We start from the raw sequence: 23,588 nt of genomic DNA on the forward strand, positions 1-23,588 counted from the left end.
AAAAGTCAATTTTTAACTGTAAGAAGCCCTTCCGGCCGATGGCATGCATAAGGAAGAGGAAGGGTCTCAGCAACACCCCCAAAGCTGTTAGAAGGAAACGCATAGAAGTACAGAGAAAGAAGCGATCGAAACACACCTTATAGTCCACAGAAGCCATCAAATCACACAGGAGAGAAAACGGGTAGCAGTGAAGAAAGCACCAACCACGGCGAAACTCTCAGATCCAGGGAACCATTTTTGAAGACAACGATTTGCAAAATCTGTGAGGTTTTAAAAAGGTAGAATCAGAGGCCAGGCTCCAAATCTAGAGGGAAGGAGAGCTTCTCTGGTTGGTTCCTCCTGATTAATGAGTAAAAAGTCATCCAGTTGCCATAGCAACTTGAAGATACACAAAAGAAAACATCCCTTCTTTAAAATATTCCTGATGATGAATAGGCAGAGTCTTTAAAAAGATCTTTCTTAAAAATGTAAGAGGCTCTTTTTTCTTCCCCCCTATGAGAACATATCATAGAGGATGGCTCTGTGTGTGTTTCCCCAGATAACAGGACTTGCTTACACAAGCCTGAGTTTGCTTACACAAACCAGCAATTTGGGCAAAAAGTAATGACCAGAAAATATGTCTGTTGGAGAATAAATTGTTTTTCAGCAGTTTTGTTTCTGTTTAGGCAGCAAGGGAGACAAATGTTTGTTGTCTTGATTGTCTTTTTTCTGACAATACATTTCTTTGGGGTTGCCTTGGACGCTGAGAATGTGAAACGCACCTAGGCCGAGACAGGAAATGAAAGGCTAGGCTTCTGTAACCTTCTCTTGTTGTCGAAATGGAGAAGTAATAAAAAATATGACTTCGCTGGGACCGCACGCCCAGTCCCTTTGCCTTCTCCAGCTTGGCTCCCACTGCCCCGGACACTTATTTCAGGATCCAAAGGATCGTTCTGTCTTGCTCCAGGCTGTTCAACTTTGGCAGAATATCCTGAGTCGATTGGAGAGTCCAAGCAAGTTCTTGAAATGAAAACTGTAATGATAAAATATCCTGGGGACCCCTTCTGTAGGCGGCGGAAGGCTCTTAATCGAATGATTTGGGTAACTGGCTGGTGCAAAGCCCAGCTAAGCATCTCAAGGCCCGTGGCCTGGACAGGCTTTAGCTGATGATGTGATGGGGGCTTTTGCAAACCAGTAGAGGGGTCAATGGTCTTGAGTCGCATGGTGAGGCTGCATAATATGGTCTTTTAGAGTGGGTGTGTAAATATTTTTAAGCAAGGATATGTCATCTTAAGTAGAGGCAGTGTGGAGGAGACAGAGAAGTCACTTGGAGTTCATAGGAATGGAAGTTTCCAAATCCACATTTGTTTTGTAGGACTGTGGTCAAGGGACTGAGGTCCTTTGGGGCTCGGCTTACTCATCCTTAACATGAGGAAGTTGGACCACGGTCAACTGAGCAAGCATATGCTACATGTTATCATCTCCCACCTGTGTCCTCAACGGCCCCTACTCCTGAGTGATAGGCTCGGCACATAGCACCACTCAGCTGCTCAAGCCAAAATTCTAGGAAACTCCATTTCTCCCTCTCTCTCTGGGCTTTGTTTAAAAATAACTCTCTCCAAGACTGAGAACCAATGAGCACTAAGACTAGGGAAGGAGGGGGCTGGGGGGCACGTACAGAAAAAGATCAAAGTATCAACTTGAGTACTTATGAAGCTAAAATGGCGAATTAGATCTATGAACAGTGAGCTTCCTAACCCTCCCTGCCCTGCATCAAACTTGCCCTCTCACTCAGGCACGCAAAGTTCCTTCTCTGAAATTCACTAATCACAGAGGATAAAGCATTCCTCTTTCCATTAGAAAGAAGTAGGTGAATGAGATGGCTATCTAGCTGAGTTCCTGGGACCAGATGAAACTAAGGTCTCCTACTCTTCCGCCATCTTGATGTCCAGAATCCAGAAGTAGGTGAATGAGAAAGGACTAGTAGCTATCTTCCCAAATATTTCAAGGAAACACAGGGGAAAATGCTGTTTGTAAATACTTGCTGTATCACTGTATTAGTTTTCCAAGGCTGCTGTAACAAAGTACCCCAAAGTGCCTTAAAACAATCAACATTTATCTCTTTCCCGGTGTTCCAGAGGTCGGAAGTCCAAACTCAAGGAGTCAGCAGGATTGACTGCTTCTGGAGGCTCTGAGGGAGAATCCTTCCTCACCTCTCCCTAGCTTCTGGTGGTTGCCAGCAAGCCCTGGCATTCCTTACCTTGCAGCTGCAACACTCCAATCCCTGCCTTGATGGTCTCATTACTGTCTTCCTTCTGTGTCCATGTGTCTGTCTTCATATGACCTTCTTCTATGGACATCACTCATTGAATTTAGCGTCCCCCCCCCCCAAACCAGTGTGACCTCATCTTAAGTTCATTATACCTGCAAAGACCCTATTTCCAGGTAAGGTCACATTCATGGGTACCAGAGGTTAGGACTTGAACATATTGTTTTGGGGGACATAACCCACAACAGTCACCAAGTCATTTCCACTTCCCACATATTTTTCATTCTGTCCACTTTGACCCAGCTCCACTACTATACTTGAGGCCAACCACATAACTTACCTGGATAGTACAATCATCTTCTCACTGATCTCTGTTCTTCTTCTCTTTCACTCTTGAAACCCATGTTCTGTGCCACCATAACCATGTTCTTTCTAAAATTTAAACCTGATCGTTTACAACCATCTATAATCATCTAAAGTGATTTCCCATGGCTCTGGACTAAGTCTGCCCTCCCAAGCATGACATGGAAGCTTCTTCATGACCCAGCCTCTTATCTCTTCTACCTTCCCTTCTCTGTTTCTTCTTGCTTCCTCATTACTCTAGCTACCCTAAATTCTTGGCAATCTATTTTGTATTTTCCTATTCTTTTATTTAAAATTCTGTGTGTTTTTGAGGTGACGGCAGCCATGCAGTATTCTGAGATCTTGCCCCGCCCTCTGTAGTTTCTTCAAGGGGACATCTCATGAGCCCTTTTACTAAAGGAATCATCTCCATAGATTTAGCTCTGCCTTCAGGTCTTTCCACATGGAAAGCACTCTACTCTCTCTCCCTCAAACTCATTTTTCAAGTTCACTAAGCCTTCACTTCCTTAAGGAACCCTTCTGTGACCTCACTCCCCTCCCCTCAAAACACACTCCCTGGTTTAGGTATCACGCTATTTTCTTCTTAGTCAATTGTTCACAGTCCCGTTAGTAACACCACATAGCATTCACGTCATTTTCCTTGCTGCATTCCTCCCTACACCCTGAGCTCCCTATTGTATGAGGAACTAGTCATCATTTTAGCCCTAGTGAAGAGTAGGATTCAAAATGTATTTGTGAAAGAAACCATAACACAAGGGCATAACACACAGGACTAGGGCTGCTGAGATGAGTAAGATATATTTCCTGCCTATGGCAAATCATTCACCATTCACCGTACCCCAACTCGATCATAGCTACAGCAGCAGTACAAAGTTTATCGGAAGCTCAAATGAAACAAAACAAAACAAAACAAAACAAAACAAGAAAATACTCATTCTTTCAAAACAACTACAGAACCCAAAAGAAACAACCAGGGGCGACTTGGTGACTCAGTCAGTAAAGCATCTGCCTTCAGCTCAGGTCATGATCCCAGGGTCCTGGGATTGAGCCCCACATTGTTGGGCTCCCTGCTCAGCGGGGAGTCTGCTTCCTCCTCTCCCTCTGCCCCTTCCCCCCACTCATGCTGTCTCGCCCCCAATCTCTTAAATAAAACCTTTTAAAAAAATGCTTCATATTCTTAGGACATCTGAGGTGAGCCTAAGCCTAAACTCCCTTCTGGCTCTTATATTTTATGATTTCAGGTTTTTCCTCAGAATTTTGAAGAACTTTCTGCCACTGTTTTAGTATCCTTTTGAAATAACTGATGCTCTTTCATCCACCAAATTTCTGAGTCCTCTTCTCATAGTATTTTCCTTCTTCTTACATACTATGATTATGTCTCTTTATCCTTCTCCACAGACTAAGAGCTGTTTGTTCTCTGGGTTATTCTGCAATTTCACAACGATAGATCTTCTTGTAGATTAAAAAATAATAATATATATGTTTATGCTTATATATGTTTAATGTATTTTAATAATACATATGGTTAGTTCTTGGGACTAATGATTGTTATCTTTTAACAATTATGGAAAATTCCCAGGCTTTCCTTTTTTTTTTTTTTAATACTGCCTCCTCCCCATTCTATTATTTCTTTTTGGAACTTCGACGTATATTAAACCTTCTCGTCCTAACCTCCTTGTCTCTTACTGCTCTTTCCTGTTTTCTACCTTTTTGTCCCTCTGAATTTTCTATCTTTTCTTTGTATCTATCTTTGAGATCACTCATTCTCCTTCTGCTATGCCTAACCTATGGTTTAATACGTCCACTGAGTTTTAATTTCGAATTTTTATGTCTTCCACTCATAAAGGTTATATTCGCCTCTTTTCCAATCTGATTACTTTTCTATTTTCAAGATTTTCTTTTATTTCTTCAAAAATATTAAACATTTGGGGGTGCCAGGGTGGTTCAGTCAGTTAAGTGTCTGCCTTTGGCTCAGGTCATGATCCAAGGGTCCTGGAATTAAGCCCCACATTGGGCTCCCTGCTCAGTGGGGAGCCTGCTTCTCCCTCTCCCCCTGCCCCCCAGCTCGTGCTCTCTCTCTCACTTTCTATCACAAATAAAATCTTTAAAAAATATTCAACACTTGTTATTTTTATATTCTGTGTCAGATCATTTCAAGATCAGTGGTCTCTGTGGGTCTGATTCTGATGTCTGTTATTTCTGCCAACTTTCTCTCAGAGTGCTTAATTTCCTTGTTTTTAATGTGACCAATTTCCTTGAAACTTTACCTACAGAATACTTTGTGATCTGAGCTAAGATTATGTTTCTCTCGAAAGGATTTGCATTTGCTTCTCCCAATTGCCTTGGGATGTTATCTACTTAGAACTACTTTAAATTCAATTTTCCTTTTGAGATGTTCCTGAACACACAGATAACATGAATTTGGATAACCTGGGTGAGATCCAACTTATAGTTATATATTCTCAGAGGAGGTTTTATTGCTGTTTTTTAATCTACCCAATGCCAAGGCTAAGACTGGGATGATGTTTTTTGCTGTCCCCTTCTCCTGACAATTTTATTTTTCAGTCATCCTTACACTGCAACTGTAGTCCTTCGGTTCCCATTTCAGTCTTGTATTTTATCTGGCAACCCTAACTATAATAAAAATGCTCTGAATTTTTCTATTCAAAAAGAGAGATAAAGGCTGATTAAGTGGTAAGAGAGAAAGAGAATCATAACTTGGTTTCTTTCAGGCCCTAAGCAAATATTTCTGTGGTATACTAGATTAGAGGTTTATCTCTTCTATATTTTGCCACATTGTGATTTCTTCTCTAATTAGCTTCGCTAATTACTGTCTCCTCATCAAATTCCTTGAGGGTAGGGATGGCCTTTCTTGTCTGTATATACTCCTTATAATCACCAAAGCACTGCATGGACTATCATACAGGTTCAGTTAAGTATTTGTTTATTGCTCCTACATCCACCCCCTGTTGAATGTTCCTCCTTTCTATGCACCCAAGTACTCGAGCCAGAGCCAGGGAGCCATCCCACTTCCTCACCTCCCACACCGTATCATCTGATCTTCTCAATTTTTATCTTTTTAGTTTCTCTCAAATCTGATTTATCTTCATTACTGCAGCCATAGTCTGAGTTTATGTCTAACCATTTCTCCTGCAGTATATTCCTTAAAAGAGATTTCTCGAACACGTTACATAGAACCCTAGTTTTGCAAGATTGAATGGATATAACTGTTTCCACAGTTAAAGAAGTCATTTTCCAGGCAGCACCCACAATGATCATTTTAAGAAATTCAGATCACATCGGATATTTTTTTTAATAAAGCTTCTCATGGTTCCTCACTACTTTTAGGTTGAATGCAAACCTCTTAAGCCTGGCCTGTGATATTTGATCTGATCCTGCCTCTGACCTTGGCCTCATCTCCTGACTCTCTCCCTCTCTTTATCCGCTGTAGCCCTGCTGACCTTCTCCATGTTCCTTGAACAGATGAAGATCTGAAATACTGCCCTCAGAACCCACATGGCCATCTCCTTACCATTCCCATCTCCCTCAAAGGTCAATTCTCAAAAGGCTCTCTCTCCAACAAGCCTATCTAAATGAAGACCTCTCATCTCCATTCTAATCTCATCACTCTCTAACCCTTTATCTGAATTTATGTACTTATTTACATAGTTTTCTTCTTCATTCAATGAATATTTTTGGAGCTTCTGCTCTGTTCCAGGCAATACTCATGGGACCAAGGTACAGGAAAACAAAACCAAACCACCGTCCTCATGGAGCTTGCATTTTAGGAGCTGTTTCGTGCATTTCTTGAAGATTCACATCTTATTTATATTATAATAATTATCTAATTTTTCTTTTATTGTCTATTTTCCCTCTAAAATGGAAGCTCCGGAAGGAAGGAATGAGTGAACAAACAGCTGTAGTGAGCAATCCTCGTAAGCACTCAGCTGTGTGTATTCATACATCACTTCAACCTGTTAGTTGGTTGAGAGAAGAATGGGAATCCAGAAACAGCTTGCCTATTATGATATTCCATTGTTGGAACCAGAGGCCTTGGTAAAGACTAGAGTCCAAAAGAGAACTGAGCCCTCTTTTAGCCAACATTTGTAGACAATGATTTAGATTATTTATTCTGGTCTCTCTACTACTGTGTCCCTCCAGGGGGCTGTGCCCCATTGTCAGCTGTACTATTGACATTATTGCCAATTCAAATATTTATTCATTGTCCTTGGACACCAGTGAGGACAAAATGATTGAAAATCATCAACAGTCCCCCTAACCAAGTACTTTGTATCCTGGCACCACTGAACCTTCCAGAAAAATCTTCTGTTTTGGCAAACCTGGTCAAAGGGTCCATTTTGTATGTGAGTGTTAATTATGTGAAGCAATTCTGAGTACAAGGCCTATCTGAATTACATACTTTTTAGTGCTATTTGGGGCTTATAATTAGTTGCACTCTGTGGGCATATAAATCTCCTACCCAGTCATTATTTTTGTGTGGAATGAAGAAGGTCAGTGCCTCTCTTACACTTTTGTACAGCATCATCCAATACAAAGTACATATTTACTCTGGGAGAGTATGCATTATTGACAACGTGCTTAATTAACTCCCAAAACAATTTAAGTATTGGCTGCTTGTAATATTGTCTCTCCCCTCAAAGGGAACAGTACATCTCCGTAGGGGACGGACTCTGCTGATGCTCCCACAAGGCCCCCGGTGCTCATAAAGAGAGTTGAGTTGCTTAAGAATGAGTGACCCAATGACAGTGCCTCAGTTGGCAAGTCTTGAGGCAGAGCCAAGAATAACCCCATTTCCTAGTGATCTGCCTCCTTTACGGAACCCTAGCAGAAAAACATTTCAAATTAAAAGTGAATTTTTAAAAAGGAGTTTGTATAAACATCTGCCATGGTTTTAACCAAACCCCACGGAAGATCGGTCTTGTCCTGGTGATGGAGAATGAGGAATTGCTGAGAAACCAAATGGAAAGACGAGAAAACAGAAGTGTGCAGGAAAGCAACAGAAAATGAAGAGTGTGACCAAAAGACCGGTTCTCTGGGGTGAGGGGTCTATGGAGAAGACCGTTTCCAGATGCGTGGCACAAATGACTGGAGCTCATAACCTGAGCATGCACATTCTTTCCTTAACAGAATTTTTTTTCTAACTAATTCCATGGCACACATTTATTAATATAGAAATATAATCAGAAATAACTACTATTAATATTTTAGCTTTTTCTTCTATTTTTGATAGTCATCTCTGTACACACACAGAGATATGCATACATATTATATACATATCTAGATATGGATTACCTTCCCTATTCACATAGCTTCTCATGAAAATGTTTCCAAGTCATTAAATATTCTTGAGAAACATTTTAATGTATAAATGTACCATACTTTTTTAACTTATTCTCAGCAGATGAAGTTTCACGTTGTCTTTCAGAGGGACATAATCACCGGTTATTTCAATCTAGAAAGTTTTCTCTGGGGAACACATTTACATACTAAAGCTACAGAGGGTCATGGAAGGGTGAGAAAAATGGAATCTAGTCATATCATTCAAACGCATTCATTTATATCTATATTTTCAACTTATTTCCCAACCTCCAAAATGTTAGGTCAACAAGTCAATTAGAATCATAGAGTTTGTCTACAGATATGGAAGGGCTGGAAGCCAAGTACAGGAAGTCCTTATATACATGCAGATGTGTGAGCCCATCAGAGAATCATTCCTTCCACTTACAACTTTAAGGAATCAAACGTAAAACATATTTTTGGAAAGTTAGTATAGGAATTGATAAGCTCAGAGGTGGCATTCTGTTAGGTATGGCCTCAGTCACTCGTCTCCAAAGAGAAGTATGCAACCCACTGGCCTGCCAGAAAAAAGTAGAACTGGTACTTGCAATCATTTTGTTATTAAATTTTCTACTTTATCTTTCTACTATATATTTTTAAAAATTTTAAACATTCATGTACTAGCACACATAAATAATTCACACACACACACACACACATACACACACACACACACAGGCATTGCAGGCACATGCTACATTTTTTAAACCAATGGGGTAATCAATCAAAACAGTATGGACATTACTAAGTTTAGATTCTGTAATTAGGGAGCTTGTATAGTATTTGGGGCTAGAAACCTATGAAGAAGGGACAAAGCATCAGTTTGGTCCAATACTTTGCCTAAATGTGGGAAGCACTGGGAAGGCAAACATAGCCCCAAGTTTGGTCAAGCTTAGAATATAGGTGATTGGGACTGGGAAGGTAATTGAACCAAAAGGCTGAAGTCACGTGGGAAAAGCCAGCATCCAGGGCTTGATGAAATTACAATAAGGCAGGTGCCGCTTTATGGAACACTTACAGATGTGGCCTAAGTAGTCAAAGCAAAAGGATCCTAATAAGTCTAGGACCGCTAAGGAGGGACTGAGGTAGGCGAGAACCTAGGAGCCTCCCAAGAGCATAAGTTTAACCTGCCCGTTAGTCTAGCATCCTAAGCAGTTAAGCAGTAGGTCTGAGTAGTAAAGGACTGTGGAACAGATCAGTTTCAATAGGCAAGGGTAGAGGGAGGCCTTCAGTATGGATGAAAGTTCTGGAAACCTGAAAATGAATCTTGAAAGACATACCACCCTGACATTAACTTTTCCACATGGCTTTGCAGAGAGGTGATTCTGCCTCAACAATATACCTGATCCCTGGCTAATTCTGGCCTATCTAGACATAATATGGTAAAGGGCTATTCTTTAAAAAACCAAGTCTTTTGTCTCCTTCAAATGAAAAATACACATACAGTAAGATTTTAGAAAAAGCCAATTAGAGTCATTTTAGCTTCTGTGTATCTTTAATTATGTGATGCCAAGTTTATGTAAACCAAAAACAACAAATTCTTTTTCTCTGTGCATTTTAAAAATGTGGATCCCTTTCAAGTTTAAAATATCCCTTTTCTGGTACATTTTGTAAGCTAGATGTTCCTAACTCCTAAGGTGGCCCTGATCCATCCATAAACAACAGTGAAGGCTATAGGTAGCACTAGGAACTGAGTAACATGGCGGAGGATGGAAGTTGACCACTGAAGGTGAAGTTGAGAACAGCAGTCAACACCTCCATGAGAAGAGTGAGCTTCCCATGAGCCCCAGCACTGATCAAACTAAGGAAACCATGGAAAAGTAACAGAGGATCACAAAGACAGAGGGGACGCCATAGTTGTGCCCACCGTACCACCTAGAAAGGAGACAACAGACGTGAGTTTCCTCAAGAAAGGCAGGCTGTACCCCCATCTTGATGAGGCCTCTGCTCACACATTCTCCTTAGTGGGGACGTGAGCAGCTGGAAGCCAGTAACTGTTTCCGAAGGCTTTTTCCCCAAATGTGTGAGGTTCTCTCTGAATTCTAGCTGAAATGGCCCCATGTCCCCTCAGACTATGTTCTCTCAGCTCCAAAGTTTGACAACACCAAGGAACCAGAGCTTTTTAAACATCCTACTTTGGATACCACCTTCTGAGTCCACAATTCTAGCTTGTTTGGACTCTTCTACCCTAACCCCCAAACACACACACACACACACACACACACACACACACACACTGGAAGAGCCAGGAAAATTCATCTTTCTCCTTAAGCCAACCCTCTTTACCATCCAAATGCCAACTTGACTTTGAGTCAATTTCTAGGTTTGGGATTGTTTACCTTTCCTTAATCCCATCACAGCTGCCTCTCAGTGGTCAAGCTAAATCCACTTAGCTTATGTCTGACTTGTGGATCTCCTGGGGTGGAAAATTTTTTAAAATAATTCTTATTCTTCAGAATAACCAGTAATAATGACAAAGACTAATGGGCATTCATAAGCCGTTATAAGACATACATCCTGTTCTATGCATTATTCATTTATGCAAACTATTGTAAAGGTACCAAATTCACTGTGCATTTGGGCTGGAAAGGTCCCTGGACTCAAGATTACATTGGTATGCACATTTCTGAAGCTTGGTTCTGTTTAACGTTTTCATCAGTGACCTGCCTAAAGGAGCAGAGAGCAAACTCATTAAATTCCTAGATGGGAGGGATGGCCAGAACATTAGAGAACAGGATTAGAATTTCCCCAGCCCTTGCCAAATTAGCAAAACTGTCAGAGTCAAATATGTTCATCGGGGACAGGCAGGGAAAAGTAGGCGGCCCCACTGTGAGCGGGGTAGGAGCAGTTTAGGAACAGAACTGAAAAGAATACAGATGCAAACACAGACACATCGCAGGAAATAAACTTGCCCAGTGGAACCACCAGTGTTCTCCGGGGCCTTTCCTTCCCCCTTAAAATGGATTGCGGAAGCATAAAGACCCCTCCCCACCTGCAAAAATTCTAAGAATTTCCATGAGCTTTTCTTCCTCAAGGCACCTATAGCTTCAGATTCCTTATATCATGCAATTAGCCTGCTTTATGGTTTCTTTCACTGTCCTGCTCTGGTCTGGTCGCTCTATAACAAACCATGTCCTCATACAACAGACACAAAGCCATTTCCCTACTGCGAGCACATATCATGGCCTCCTGCAGAAGGGTCTGGCTATGTCCTTGGCTGTCTTGACTCTCGTTCAATCCTTCCTATGGAAGGGGGTTGGCTGAATCTGGCCCAAGAGGGGGTCATACATTGCCAACCTCTGCCGGACTCAATTTCAGAATTTTTACCTTTTGAAGAGTCTTAGCAACCACTTTCTCCAACCAGATCATTTTACACCTATAGAAATCAGAAACCAGAAAGCAGAGCAAATTTATGCAAGTTCACAAGGCAATTAAGCCAGGGTTAAAACTTCAAACTAGAAACAGATAGCCCAGTTCCCAGGCCAGGACCCTCTCCACTGCATCATCACTTGGCTATTTCCAGAAGGTTCTGTTCATCTCTGGTTAAACGGCAGAGCCTCTTATAGAAATTTTTCCACAATAACTTCTGGTATAATGCATCAGCCATATAACGTGTAATACACAGCAGTGTTCTCTTGCAACATCCCTATGAGAACCCAGGATGAACATCTGGCTAAAGATTTGAGTGAGGGGCAGACTTTGTGAAAACCAAAATAGAGCCTCGAGTAGATTAGAAAGGAAAGCTGTGTACAAAGTTCAAAGGATGAAATTTTGTTTGGTTTAAATAAAGTGAAAGGTCACACGCAATCCTGACATACCAAGAGGAACATTGCAAAGGGGAGCTATGGTTTTTCCATCTCCGATCAGAATGAAGAGAACAGAACTGGAGTATCATAGAAACCTTGCTGGAGGTCGCTCTGTGAGTCACAGGCATCGCGGGCCAGCGGAAATCATAGGAGTCCCTTAATAATTGGATCTGAGAATTGGCATCTTTCAGGGAGGGTTACAAGGAAGGGAAATAGACTGAATTCGTGATTCTCAAAGCCCTTGCTCTCTCATTGAGCCCTTGAAAGCTGTAGGAGAGAGTCTTTTTCTGAGTTAACAGGGACACATTGAATCATTATTATAATTCATGAGAACAGGACAGTTTCTTCAAGAGGTTTGTGAAGTCCCCAACACAAAGTAGATACTGTACTGGAAAAAAAAATAATCGTCCAGATTTCAAAGGAGCCTCCCAGATGACACTCCCTCACATTGGCAGGCATTTGGGGTAGCTCATGGAAAACCTACCGTTCAGAGCTGGGAGCCCGCCGCCCCTCCCTCAGTAGAGGCCTGGAGGTGCTTAATGTGGATGGTTCTTAGTCAGCCTGGGACTCGACTTCCTGGAAAATCAGGGCCAACCATTCATAAGAACCCTTATGTTACTAGCTTTGATAAACCTAAACCACCCCATACGTCGTGTTACTAATTACAAAAGGTATAATCTGTGCAAATATCATTTCTGGACAGTACCTTTCATGAAACCTCCCAAAAGATTATTAGTCTCAAGCCACGACTTTTGCAGAGCCCATCTTTCCAAACGATGGACTCTCGGTAATTACTATGTTTCATTATTATCATTTTCTTCCAGATGATCCAGGAACCTGTACGTCGTGCACCACGGGGTATTACATGTAAGTCTGGCTTTTTTTTTTTTTTCATGGCACTCCCTTTTCTACAGTTTAAGCATTACTGACTTAATCCTAAACCCAGTGATTAAAGCAAAGAGGCCGTGCGGCCTGAAGTGACTCTGCCCTGTCAGGCTATTAATGAACAGTTCTTGGATTTAGCAATAAGAGCCCAGCTGTTTCCTTGCCTCCAAAGGAGGCCCTCTTTTTCTTGGTCCTGGAAGTCACCCAACCTGACACTGGTGTCTAGGAATCTTGCCGTGGGTTACCAGGTTTCAGACCTTGCTGTTCATGGACAGACCTGAACGACAGACCAACCCCAAGCAAGCTATTTCCAAACGTCTGCGTGGAGACCTTGTCCTTCACAGGAGTCCGAAAGGCCAGGATGAAGCCAGGTACTTCATGAGCTCTGAATCACCCGCTGGGTAATGAGAGACACAGACCACTAGGTTAAATGAAACACAGATAACAGACATTCCCAAAGTTCTCCGACTCTACAAGTCGAAGATGGGAGGTCTCCACGTCACCTCCGTTTCCTAGCCTGGTCTGCCTCCTAGGGCCCACTGGTGCCTATCTTGGAAGAAAAGCTAAGAAGGCAGAGGAGAAGAAAAGGCAGGCCCAGATAATTCATAAGCTGAATAATTCCTCCCTGTCACGCTAAGAACTGGGTGACAGCTTCACCCCCCAGTTCTTCTCTTCACCTTTCCACAAACGTGGCCAGGGACATGAGATTGATGTTACTCTCCAGAGGAAGAAACTGAAGGTCAGAGTGGCTGTGGGTTTCCTCGTGTTGCACCCCAAGCCAGTTGGTGGGGGGTGTCCAGGTTCAGGTCACCTCAACGTTAGTGGGCTGGCTCCTCCTGTCACCGCACTGCCTTTCGCCTCTATCACATTCGAGGGGCGGTCATGGGTGAGAAGATGCTGAGAGGGGTCAGGAGCTTGGGAGGGAAAGGAGAGCCCAACGAGCTGAAGCATATCAAAAAGTATCAGCTTTATCATTACTTAAGCTTAGAGTTTTCATTCAACTCTCGTACAGTAGCCTGTGCTCTCTATATTAACCATGTCCACATCTCCACATTCCTGACCTACTGGTTTAAATTACCGTCCCATAAACAGGGGAGGAGGGATGGAGAAGAGACCCCCAAACGTGATTATTATAAAGTAGAACAGAGGAGAGTAAAGTGAGCAGAAAGCAATCTGTCATGTTCACAGTTGCCCTTTACCCAGCACACAGCCTGTCACAGACACCCCAGGCGGAGAATAACAGCAGAAATGCAAACATTCTTTGGTGAGGACACATGGTTGGGGGCACAGAATGTCCCTCAAAGAACCGAGGAAGGAGAATAGACTCGAATAACAACCATGCAGAAGTGGGTGAGGAGGAAAAAAAAAATAATAAGATGTATGTAAGGAATTCTGTTTGTTCCTTTCTCTGCATCCCTGGTCTAACTGCGTCCTTCCTCACATTGTTGAAACGAGAGCACAGCCCTCCACCTGCACCTGCTTCCCCCGTCACCTGAGAGCGCCCTGTCCCACCCTGGAGCCAGCCCTGAGAGCCGCTCCTGTGTGCTGCTGGCCATGGACGAACAGGGTCCATAAAACCCTTGAGAAATAAACACACGGAAAGAACATGCCCAGTATCCCCGAGATTAAAACAGGAGATATTTGTTTCAAGAAACACACAGGTATAACCCTTTAGAATGTTTAGTAACTTTGAAGAAAGCGAATAATATATTGTATCGGAGAAGTTGTTAATGAAGAAATACAAAGCTTTCCTCGCATACCTTGTTGATGCTATGAAATTCACCAAAGGGCAAAGGTCAGCTTGATTCTGCTCCCCCTTCAAATGGGCTGGTAATTCAGTAGAGTCTGAAATACAGCATTCAGGCACCTGGGTGGCTCAATCGGTTAAGCGTCTGCCTTCGGCTCAGGTCATGATCCTGGGGTCCTGGGATCAAGTCCTGCATCAGGCTCCCTGCTCAGCGGGGGGGTCTGCTTCTCCCTCTGCCCTCCCCCCACTTGTGATCACGCTCTCTCTCAAAAATAAATAAGTTAAATAAAAAGTTAAAAAAAGGTTTGGAAAAAATAAAATACAACATTCCACTGGAGAATGAGAAGGGACATTATGCATAAAAATATAAATAGGTAAAAATGAAGACACTTCACTCTTAATGAGCTAGTTTTAAAAATAACAATTAAAAAAATCTAGCTGTAGACATTTTGGTAAGTTACTTGAACTCAATACTGAGCTGTTTCCAAATGTCTGCGTGGAGACCTTGTCCTTCACAGGAGTCAGAAAGGCCAGCATGGAGCCAGGAACCTCCAGAGCTCTGAATCACCCGCTGGGTAATGAGACACACAGACCACTAGGTTAAAATGAAACACAGATAACAATCCTCCCACAGTTCTCCAGCTCAACTCTACAGGTCAAAGGTGGGAGGTCTCCACATCACCTCCCCTTCTAGTTGCCATATTACAGAAGCCTGTTCAAATCCCAGGCCTGCCTTTAACTACCTACGGGACTTCAGGCATTTCACCTCGAGACTCAGTTCCCTTACCTAGAAATTAAAGACAAGTAATAGCTACCATACGGGAATTGCATGGAGGTTGAAATGAGGACTTAATGCATCATCAGTACTCAATAAATATGGGCACCCCTTTCCTTCTCCCCAGCCTCTTCTGCCCCTGACGATGCGTCCTCAGGGTCCAGAGGGAAGTGGTTAATGACTTGTTTGGTGAGCACACATAGACCAAGTTTTTGTCCTCGAAACCCAAATATCTACACCTGTTAAAAACGATGTGTAGACAGAGGTCAGGATATTAAATTATGGTGGTGAAGAAAAATATGTCAACATAGCTCACGGAAGAAACTCCATCTCCAACCCCCCCCTTAGGTTTGAACACCACTGTTACAAGACCTGTCCCGAGAAGACCTACAGCGAAGAATCGGAATGCAAAGCGTGTGAAACCAACTGTGGCAGTTGTGACCAGCATCAGTGCTACTGGTGTGAAGAGGGCTTCTTTCTCCTGGGTAAGCCTGAGAACCACACAGCACAAAGACGAAACAAGTCTCCAGAGCCCCACCCAGACATGAGGGCCCTCACTTGATTGGTTTCAGACTCTTCCTGTGCCTCTTGTCCAATGATGGATTTTAATTTGGTTTGAAAATAAACATTAGCCAGGACTCCTTCCTTCTGCTTTTATCACTGAAGCAGAGTTCCTACGTTGCTCATTCATTTCAAACATCTCCAAGCTGATGGAAACAGGAGTGAAGGGGGCGGAGGGGGGGGGGGATGCTGAAGAGAAATGCCTTAGAACGAATCACCTGGGATATTCAGAACCAGGACTCTTTCCTGGAGACTGAATCCACGCTATATATTCCTAAGCACTGTTAAAGTTCCATAAGACCCTTCGTCTGCGGGTTTGGCCAATCCCGGATGGCTAGGAAAGAAATACACTAGGAATCTCCCAGCGGAAGGACGAACAGTCCAATGCTCTCGAACGTCTGCAGGATCAGCCCACACTGATCTCCTGTGGTTTACACAGAGGTTCCTTTGATTTGTACTTTTTCAAGGCCCTGAGAATTTAAAGTTCTTTACTCCATGCTCTTTGCCCTTTAACCCCTTGAGCAAACTTCAATTCTTGGTTAAAAGAGGACTGGCATGTTGGACTTAAGACACATTTCTTGGTTGAAATAAGCTTATGCCAGTTGGGTTTCTTTAAAAACAAACTCAAACGAAGAATGTTCCTGAGATTCTCCGCGGCCTGTTTAGAACCCAGCCGCACACAGAGCCCAGGCCAAGGCAGCCAGGGACCTACCTTCCTGATCCCTCCCTATGTTCTCCTGCAGGCGGCTCGTGTGTGAGGAGCTGTGGCCCTGGCTACTTCGGGGACCCAGAGCTGGGACAATGTGAGCGCTGCCACCCGGCCTGTGAGACCTGCACTGGCTTCGGCCACCATCAGTGTAGCAGCTGCCAGCAAGGGCTGCAGCTGCGGCAGGGGACGTGTGCGGGGCCTGCCCAGACCCAGGAGGAAGGCAAATTCTGGAATGGTATGTGCCTCCTGAGAGAGAGACAGAGAGAGCGAAAGCAGGTGTCTGGCCACCTTCTCTGCCTGCCTCCCTCCCTCTTTAACGCTTGCTTTTGGGCTAGCCCAGAGATGAAGGCAGGGAGTCAACCAAAGCTTGGGGTGGGAAAGGGTAGGAGACTGTGGTTCGTTGGCATCTGACCTGATGGGAAACCCAAAGCACAACCTATGGGTGGTGTGGCCCGTGAGCTCCTATCCAGTGGAGGAGACCTCAGAGCAGGTAACGGGAGCCATGTAGGGAAGTGGCCCAATGACCAATGTCTCAAAGATCTCAGAATAGCTTCTATCTAAGGTAAAGGGAAATGACTGGTAAGGGTGGGCTTTTTCGGTTGGACAAGGAAGAACTGCTCTAAAGTATTGGAACTTAAGCTGAGACCACGGATCTTTCTGGCTGACTGATTAGAACCTAGCATCATCCAAGCTTGCCTTTTAAAAGTCCCCCTCCAGGGGTGCCTGCGTGGCTCACTCAGTGAAGCGTCCCACTCTTGATTTCGGAGCAGGTCATGATCTCCCGGTTGTGAGATCGAGCCCCAAGTCCGGCTCCACACTCAGTGGGGAGTCTGCTTGAGATTCTCTCTCTCCCTCTTTCTCTCCCCCTACTCGTGCTGTCTCACAAGTAAAATAAAATGAAAGTCCCCCCTCCAGCTACAGGTGGGGAAAGGGGGGACTCTGACGGGGGCAGGAGGAAGGGTGTGGGAGCTTGCCGTCTAACAGTAAAGGCTTGTGCGTGTTGGCTCATTCCTACCTGTGTCTTCAGCACCGACCTCCTCACACTGGAGTCTCAGTCACATGCTTCCTTGCAAGGTAGTTACAAACTCCAGTGACCTCTCTGCGTCTCTGGTGGTTAAAAAACAAAACCCTCTAACTGCTGGAAAAATCTGACTCACATTCTATGCAGAGACACTCATGAAAACAAGAGATGCTCTCCGTTTGATTTCAAGGCAAGGATTTGTTAAAAAGGTCATTTCAGTGCAGCGGCCGTGGAAGTCTGCTCGGGATGAGTCTTCGAAGGGCTGGGGCGAGGGACAGATCCCAGGGAAGGAGAGAGGCTCTTGCTGGGTCTGAGGAGGGACATCCAGGGAGACTGTCCACCACGACAGTGTCGCGTATGTGACTTAAAGGAAAAGCAGCACAGAGACCATCACAAACCCAGCAGCCAAAGGCCACGGAGAACACGGGCCAATTTCAGAGACATAGCTGGGAAGAAAATCATTCAATCCAGATTGGGATATCTTCCGTGAATTATAGCTGGACCCAAATGCTGAAAACGAGTTTGTCTGGCATTCAGGCATTTAAGAGACAGCGCGAGCCAAGAGGAAAATAGTCTGGTGCTGTGTTTCTAGCTCAGAACATCTGTATTTTATCTGGCATCCAGATGATGAAAAGGTCCAGGGAGCCAAGAGTCAGAGCAGATTTGATTCCCCAAATGATGACACGTCCCTTTCAACTGGACTACGCACTTTGCAAAGCAGAAGTCGGGCCTTGACTGTTCCCCTTTGTCAGAGCACCACGCCCACCCCTCCGCACTTTTCACTGTCAAGATACAGTGTTTTTGAAGAAAGGAAGGTATTAGTCCATTTGGGGATTTAGCACTAATAAGAGATTTGGGAAGCAGATGAGAATGTTTCTCATGGCTGGACAAAAGCAATAAAGTCAGCGACATGGCTGCACTTCTCTATGATCTAGGAAATCAGACATGCAGACTATTAGCAGTGAAGAAAACCAGTTTCTTCACTGAGCAAGGTAAGGCCCTCGCTCAGCTTCCCCAGCAGTGTTTAGACAACACTGAGGTAGACCGTAAGGGGGAAATGCACTCCATTAAGTCCTGGGAGTATTTGAGCCAACGCCTACATCTTTCCCCTGACTTCTAACTCTTAAAAAACAAACAAAAACAAAACAAAACAAACAAACAAACAAAAAAAAACAACCAAGGTTGAGAGCATAATAGGACAGAAGGTTCCAGAAAACAGGCACTAATTAGCCACCCCTTTCAGATGAGGCTAAGCAGGTTGCAGCCATCCTGGGGCAACTCAGAGGGAGCCCAGACAATGGACAGAACGGTCCTAAAAGAATAGAGCTGCCTTGTGACCTCAGCAAGGGGGTGTTGGGGCTTTTGACACAGTTGCAGATCCACATAGGGAAGGTAAAATGGGGCAAACTTCAGTCCCCTCCTTCACCCACATGACCTCCCAGCAGAAACAATCAGATCTTGTTTGCATCCGAAGACCACGACTGCCCCCATTGTCTGGGCCAGCATGAGTTGGGGAAATAGCCTTGAAATAAAAATCCAACTAGACTTCCCTGAACCCCTCTCTTAATAAGGTGGCTTCCCATGATGAGAAGACCATCATTCTTTGTTAACTACACACACGGTGGGACTACCTCTCGCCCCAGTCCAAGGATGGAGATTTCCCTACACGTTGGCCCATGCCCGGCCAATCCTCCAGCCAAGACTAAGTGATTCCCAAAGATGGCCGTTCAACTCTGTTCTTCCTGCCAGCAAAGAATTGCTTGCACCAAAATACAGATCCCTACAAGATCCCCTGTCCTCGTCACTAATAGCCTGTGAAGACTCCAAGTCCAATGTCCCTGCATGGCAGCAACAGAACCAATATTAAGTAGGCTGCTAATGGCTCCCACAGTGACTCGGGCATCACAGAGCGACCATTGGTGGAAACGTTCAGGTGCGGCAGGCCACGGTTCGGCTGCTTTCCTGAATCCATCGTTGGGAATGGAAACAGTTTACTCTATGACTGTTAAGTCATTTGGACTTTCTTAAGTGGTTTTGCCCCTGGTAGTGCCAGAAAGTCCGAAGAATAATTCCTGCACATTTCCCCTACGCACCTATTTCCATCATCGATTAAAACCGTGTCTGTAGCAGGCTCTACTTACATATTCTGATGATAGTTTAATCTACAAAGCGCAGACATGGGGAATTAACTTTTTATCTTTGACCACATCCTAACAATTTTTCACTAGCCTGTCTTTTGATCTTAATTCCTAGGCCCTGAGGAATCCCAGAGCCAGTCACAAACACAGCCATATGTAAAAAATAAATCTCAGTGGTGGGGAGATATGTTGCCTATGTGTAACCAAATCTTCGAGAGCTTTAAAGACGCCACGGAAGTCTGATTTTTAGAAGCACTCTGTAGATATATACAGTTGCCTCGCTTAGAAAAGAGGACCTCATTTTTACTTAACCAACCAGAACTCAGGGAAGAAAACACAGGACTCTGGATGAGTAAAACCTTTGGCCCACAGAATCCCTAGAGGAACCACGTGTCTCCACTTGCCCTGATTGTTAAATATCCCGGAATGTCAATAGGGGATCATCGAACGATCCCCAGCTAGAAATCAGCTACGATGGGAGATCGGCAAACACCACAAATCAAGTTTTTGGTCTTGTGTTCCAAAAAGCCATTTTACCGGTACACCACTACGCTGACCTCGACCAAACTATTTTAAAATCCAAATTAGTCACTAAAAAGTCTCTCTAGTGGATGTAGGCTTTTGAGGTACGCATACCAGGATTCAGATCCTGGCTCTGGTCTTCACCAGCTGTGTGACCTTGAACAAGGTACTCATCCTGTCTGAATCTTAGTTCCGTCGTCCATAAAGTAAGAACACGGAACAACTTCAGCCAAGGTCATTCCGGGAATTAAATGCGAGAACACACGTAAAGCTCCCCGGACAGAAGACGACACAATAAAAGTTTAACTACTCCCCCGCCCTTTAACCTGACCCAGTCTTAACACGGAAAACACTAGTTCACTTTCAAAACAGTCTTCCCTGTCAAAAGCAAGTAATTCTGGGGGGCCTAGGTCGGGGATGAAGGGTCCCAGAAAGAAGGCAGCAAATAGCGTTCAGCTGGGTGCCTAGGAGCCAAGCAGAGTCCCGACTCAGCCAATAATGTGTATAAAGATGTCCACAGCCGCTTATAACCACCAAAAAAGGGGGGGGGGGATGGAGCAACCTAAAAATGTAACCAAAGAAAAATATTAAGTGAATTGTGCTTCATGCAAATACATAACCCATTAAAAATAGTATGAACAAAGAATGTTAATAGCAAGAGAATACGCCTATAAAATTTATAATATCAAATGCAGGGGCACCTGGGTGGCTCAGTGGGTGAAGTGTCTGCCTTCAGCTCAGGTCATGATCCCAGGGTCCTGGGATGGAGCCCCACATGGGGCTCCCTACCCAGTGGGGAGGCTGCTTCTCCCTCTCCCCCTGCCTGCCGCTCCCCCTGCTTGCGCTCTCTCTCTGTCAAATAAATAAATAAAATCTTAAAAAAATGCAAAATGTAGGGTCAGTATTATCTACGCAGCAGACGTAAATGATTACACACACATACACATGCATGATTATACTCACACGTTCCGTATGAGGTCGGGGAATCTACGCACCGACGTGCATACACCACGGGCATTTCTGGGTGGTAAGGTGATACGTGAAATGGACCTTCTTCATCTTTCTTGCATTAAAAAAATAAAACACTTTATTTTTTTTTTTCTAACAAAAAAAGAGCCTGTGCCCACTGCAAGCCCATCTTCGGTGAGGAGCCGGCCACAGCAGCGACGGCGGAAATTTCAAATCAAAAGAGGTAACAGGGAAATAGGAATCACAGTGAATCAAAAACGTCTGTGACGTACAAACCAACCCAAGAAGATGGGCTACAAGGAGCAAATGGGTCCTCAGAGAGAAACAGAAGGACGCGGTGACCACAACGTAGGCGCCCAAAGGCCAGAGACTGGGAGGGAACTCAGCCGTGGAGCTTTCTGGAACACTTAAGGGTGTTCCTGATGTGCTGAGTGGTTGTATCTGGGAGAGGCTACCAAGAAAAGCCTCCGTCCTTGCAGATCGGTAATAGGGCTGGAAAAGCACCTTTTGCCTTCCAGTCACTGTAGTAGCTTAGTATTTGAAATAACAGAGATTGGGGGGAAAAAAACCCAAGTGGTCACCAACGGTTATGAGTTAGAAAAATGAAGTATGATACATCCACGCAATGGAATGCTGTGGAGCCGTAAACAAGAGCGAAGGGGTTCTTTATGTGCTGAAAGAGGATGGGCCCCAAAATACATTACTACCAAAACAAAACAAAAACCAACGTGATAAACGGTGTGAAAAGACACAGTTTATATAAAAAGGGTGGAGAGATACTTTATGATATATTCACTTTCTTCGGTTTTGTTCGGGTTTTTTTTTTTAACTGTGCGAGTATTGCTTATTTAAAAAATGTTTTTTAAATAAAACTCCCCTTTTATATGGTTTAGCTATAGTCATTTCTGAAGGACAGACATTATCTTGGTCAAGGTGATTTTTTTTCTTTGAGGTCTTGTCCAGTCTAGAATTCCTGGAGTGGAAAAAAAATGAAAAACCATGATAAATATCAAAATTTACTTGTGATTAAGTCCCTAATCTTTTATGATAAAAAGCTGTGGCGGGCAATGATGATCCGTGGCCCACACTTAATTGCTGTTAACTGTGTGCACAGAGCACCCTCTAGTGGACATGTGCTGGCATTACAGAATTTTATATCGAGGGTATCCCAGTAAAATCTCAAACCGCCAGAATGTGAGATATATGTAATTATAAATACATATGTAGATATATACATTATATTTTACAAAAATGTGAGAAAATTCATTAAAACTCTTATCTTTCTAAATAAAAAATTTTAGTATAAGAACAATAAAATCGGGGCACCTGGGTGGTTCAGTCAGTTAAATGTTTGCTTTCTGCTCAGGTCATGATCCCAGGGTCCTGGGATAGACCCCACTTCGGGCTCCCGGATGGGTGGGGAGTCTGCCTCTTCCTCTCCCTCCGCCCCTCTCCTCCACTCCACTTGTGTGTGCTCGCTCGCTCACTCGGTCTCAAATAAACAAAATCTTTTTAAAAAAAAAAACGATAAAAAAATTCAAACCCTGAGGGGGTAAAAATTCAACACCTGGCCTAGACATAGAATATAAAAGATTGTCGAGGTGTCTGATAAATATTATTTTGCTATTATTTTTTAGAACTGCTTTCAGCCATTGAGTATCTTTTGTTTCAGTTCCACTGAAATATAATTGACATAACACTGTCAGGCTTAACAAGTATAATGTGATGACTTGATACACGTACGTATTGCAAAATGATTACCCCCATAAGGTTAACGCATCCACCACCCCCATAGTTACCGTGTGTGTGTGTGTGTGTGTGTGTGTGTGTGTGTGTGTGTGTGGTGAGAACGTATAAGAGCTATTCTCTTAGCAACTTTCACATTACAGTAGAGCATTAGCTATAGACACCATGCTGGACCTTACATCCCCAGCACTTACTCCTCTTATGACTGGAAGGTTGTACCTTTGGTCCCCTCTCACCCATTCCCCCACCCCACCCCGACCCCTGGCAACCACCCATCTACTCTAGGAGTTTGGTTTCCTTGTAGGTTGCACATAGAAGTGAGATCACGCAGTATTTGTCTTTCTCTCTCTGACATATTTCATTTAGCCTAGTGCTCAAGATTTATCCATTTGTTGCAAATAGTGTTCCTTTCTACACATATAGCCCATCTTCTTTATCCATTCATGCATCGATGGACACTTAGGTGGTTTCCATGTCTTGGCTCTCGTAAATAAGGCTGCAATGAACGTGGGAGGACAGGTATCCCTTCAAGATAGTGATTTCATTTCCTTCGGTTATATACACAGAAGTGGAATTGCTGGAGCGTAGGGTAGTTCCATTTTTAATCTTTTGAGGACCCTCCATACCGTTTTGCCACAGTGGCTGTGCCCATTTACAGCCCCAGCAACGGTGCACAAGGGTTCCCTTTTCTCCACCTCCTCACCGACACTTGCTATCTCTTCGTGAGCCCAGCCCTTCTA

At 43.8% G+C, this 23,588-nt stretch overlaps 1 protein-coding gene and 1 long non-coding RNA gene across 44 annotated transcripts in view; one reads left to right on the top strand and one right to left on the bottom strand.

Annotated features, from left to right (window-relative positions):
- The window catches only part of PCSK5 (proprotein convertase subtilisin/kexin type 5), a 451,769-nt gene that overhangs the window by 387,966 nt on the left and 40,215 nt on the right, over positions 1 to 23,588 (top strand). Inside the window, exons 25-28 of the mRNA XM_026518823.4 lie at positions 12,600 to 12,642; positions 15,531 to 15,667; positions 16,487 to 16,687; positions 21,248 to 21,325. Of these exons, the coding sequence (XP_026374608.1) occupies positions 12,600 to 12,642; positions 15,531 to 15,667; positions 16,487 to 16,687; positions 21,248 to 21,325 (459 nt within the window). The remainder of the gene's footprint in view (positions 1 to 12,599; positions 12,643 to 15,530; positions 15,668 to 16,486; positions 16,688 to 21,247; positions 21,326 to 23,588) is intronic.
- The window catches only part of LOC113269841 (uncharacterized), a 133,421-nt gene that overhangs the window by 108,735 nt on the left and 1,098 nt on the right, over positions 1 to 23,588 (bottom strand). For 21 of the 43 annotated variants that reach the window (XR_007189864.2, XR_008956896.1, XR_008956874.1 and 18 more), the window contains exon 2: positions 137 to 22,075. This is a non-coding gene — a long non-coding RNA (uncharacterized LOC113269841). Of the gene's footprint in view, positions 1 to 136; positions 22,076 to 22,428; positions 22,611 to 23,588 lie in introns of all 43 variants that reach the window. The other 22 variants (XR_008956875.1, XR_007189849.2, XR_008956878.1 and 19 more) reach the window with 15 other exon arrangements.

The sequence above is a fragment of the Ursus arctos genome, unplaced genomic scaffold, assembly GCF_023065955.2.
Source record: "Ursus arctos isolate Adak ecotype North America unplaced genomic scaffold, UrsArc2.0 scaffold_33, whole genome shotgun sequence".
Taxonomy (NCBI): domain Eukaryota; kingdom Metazoa; phylum Chordata; class Mammalia; order Carnivora; family Ursidae; genus Ursus; species Ursus arctos.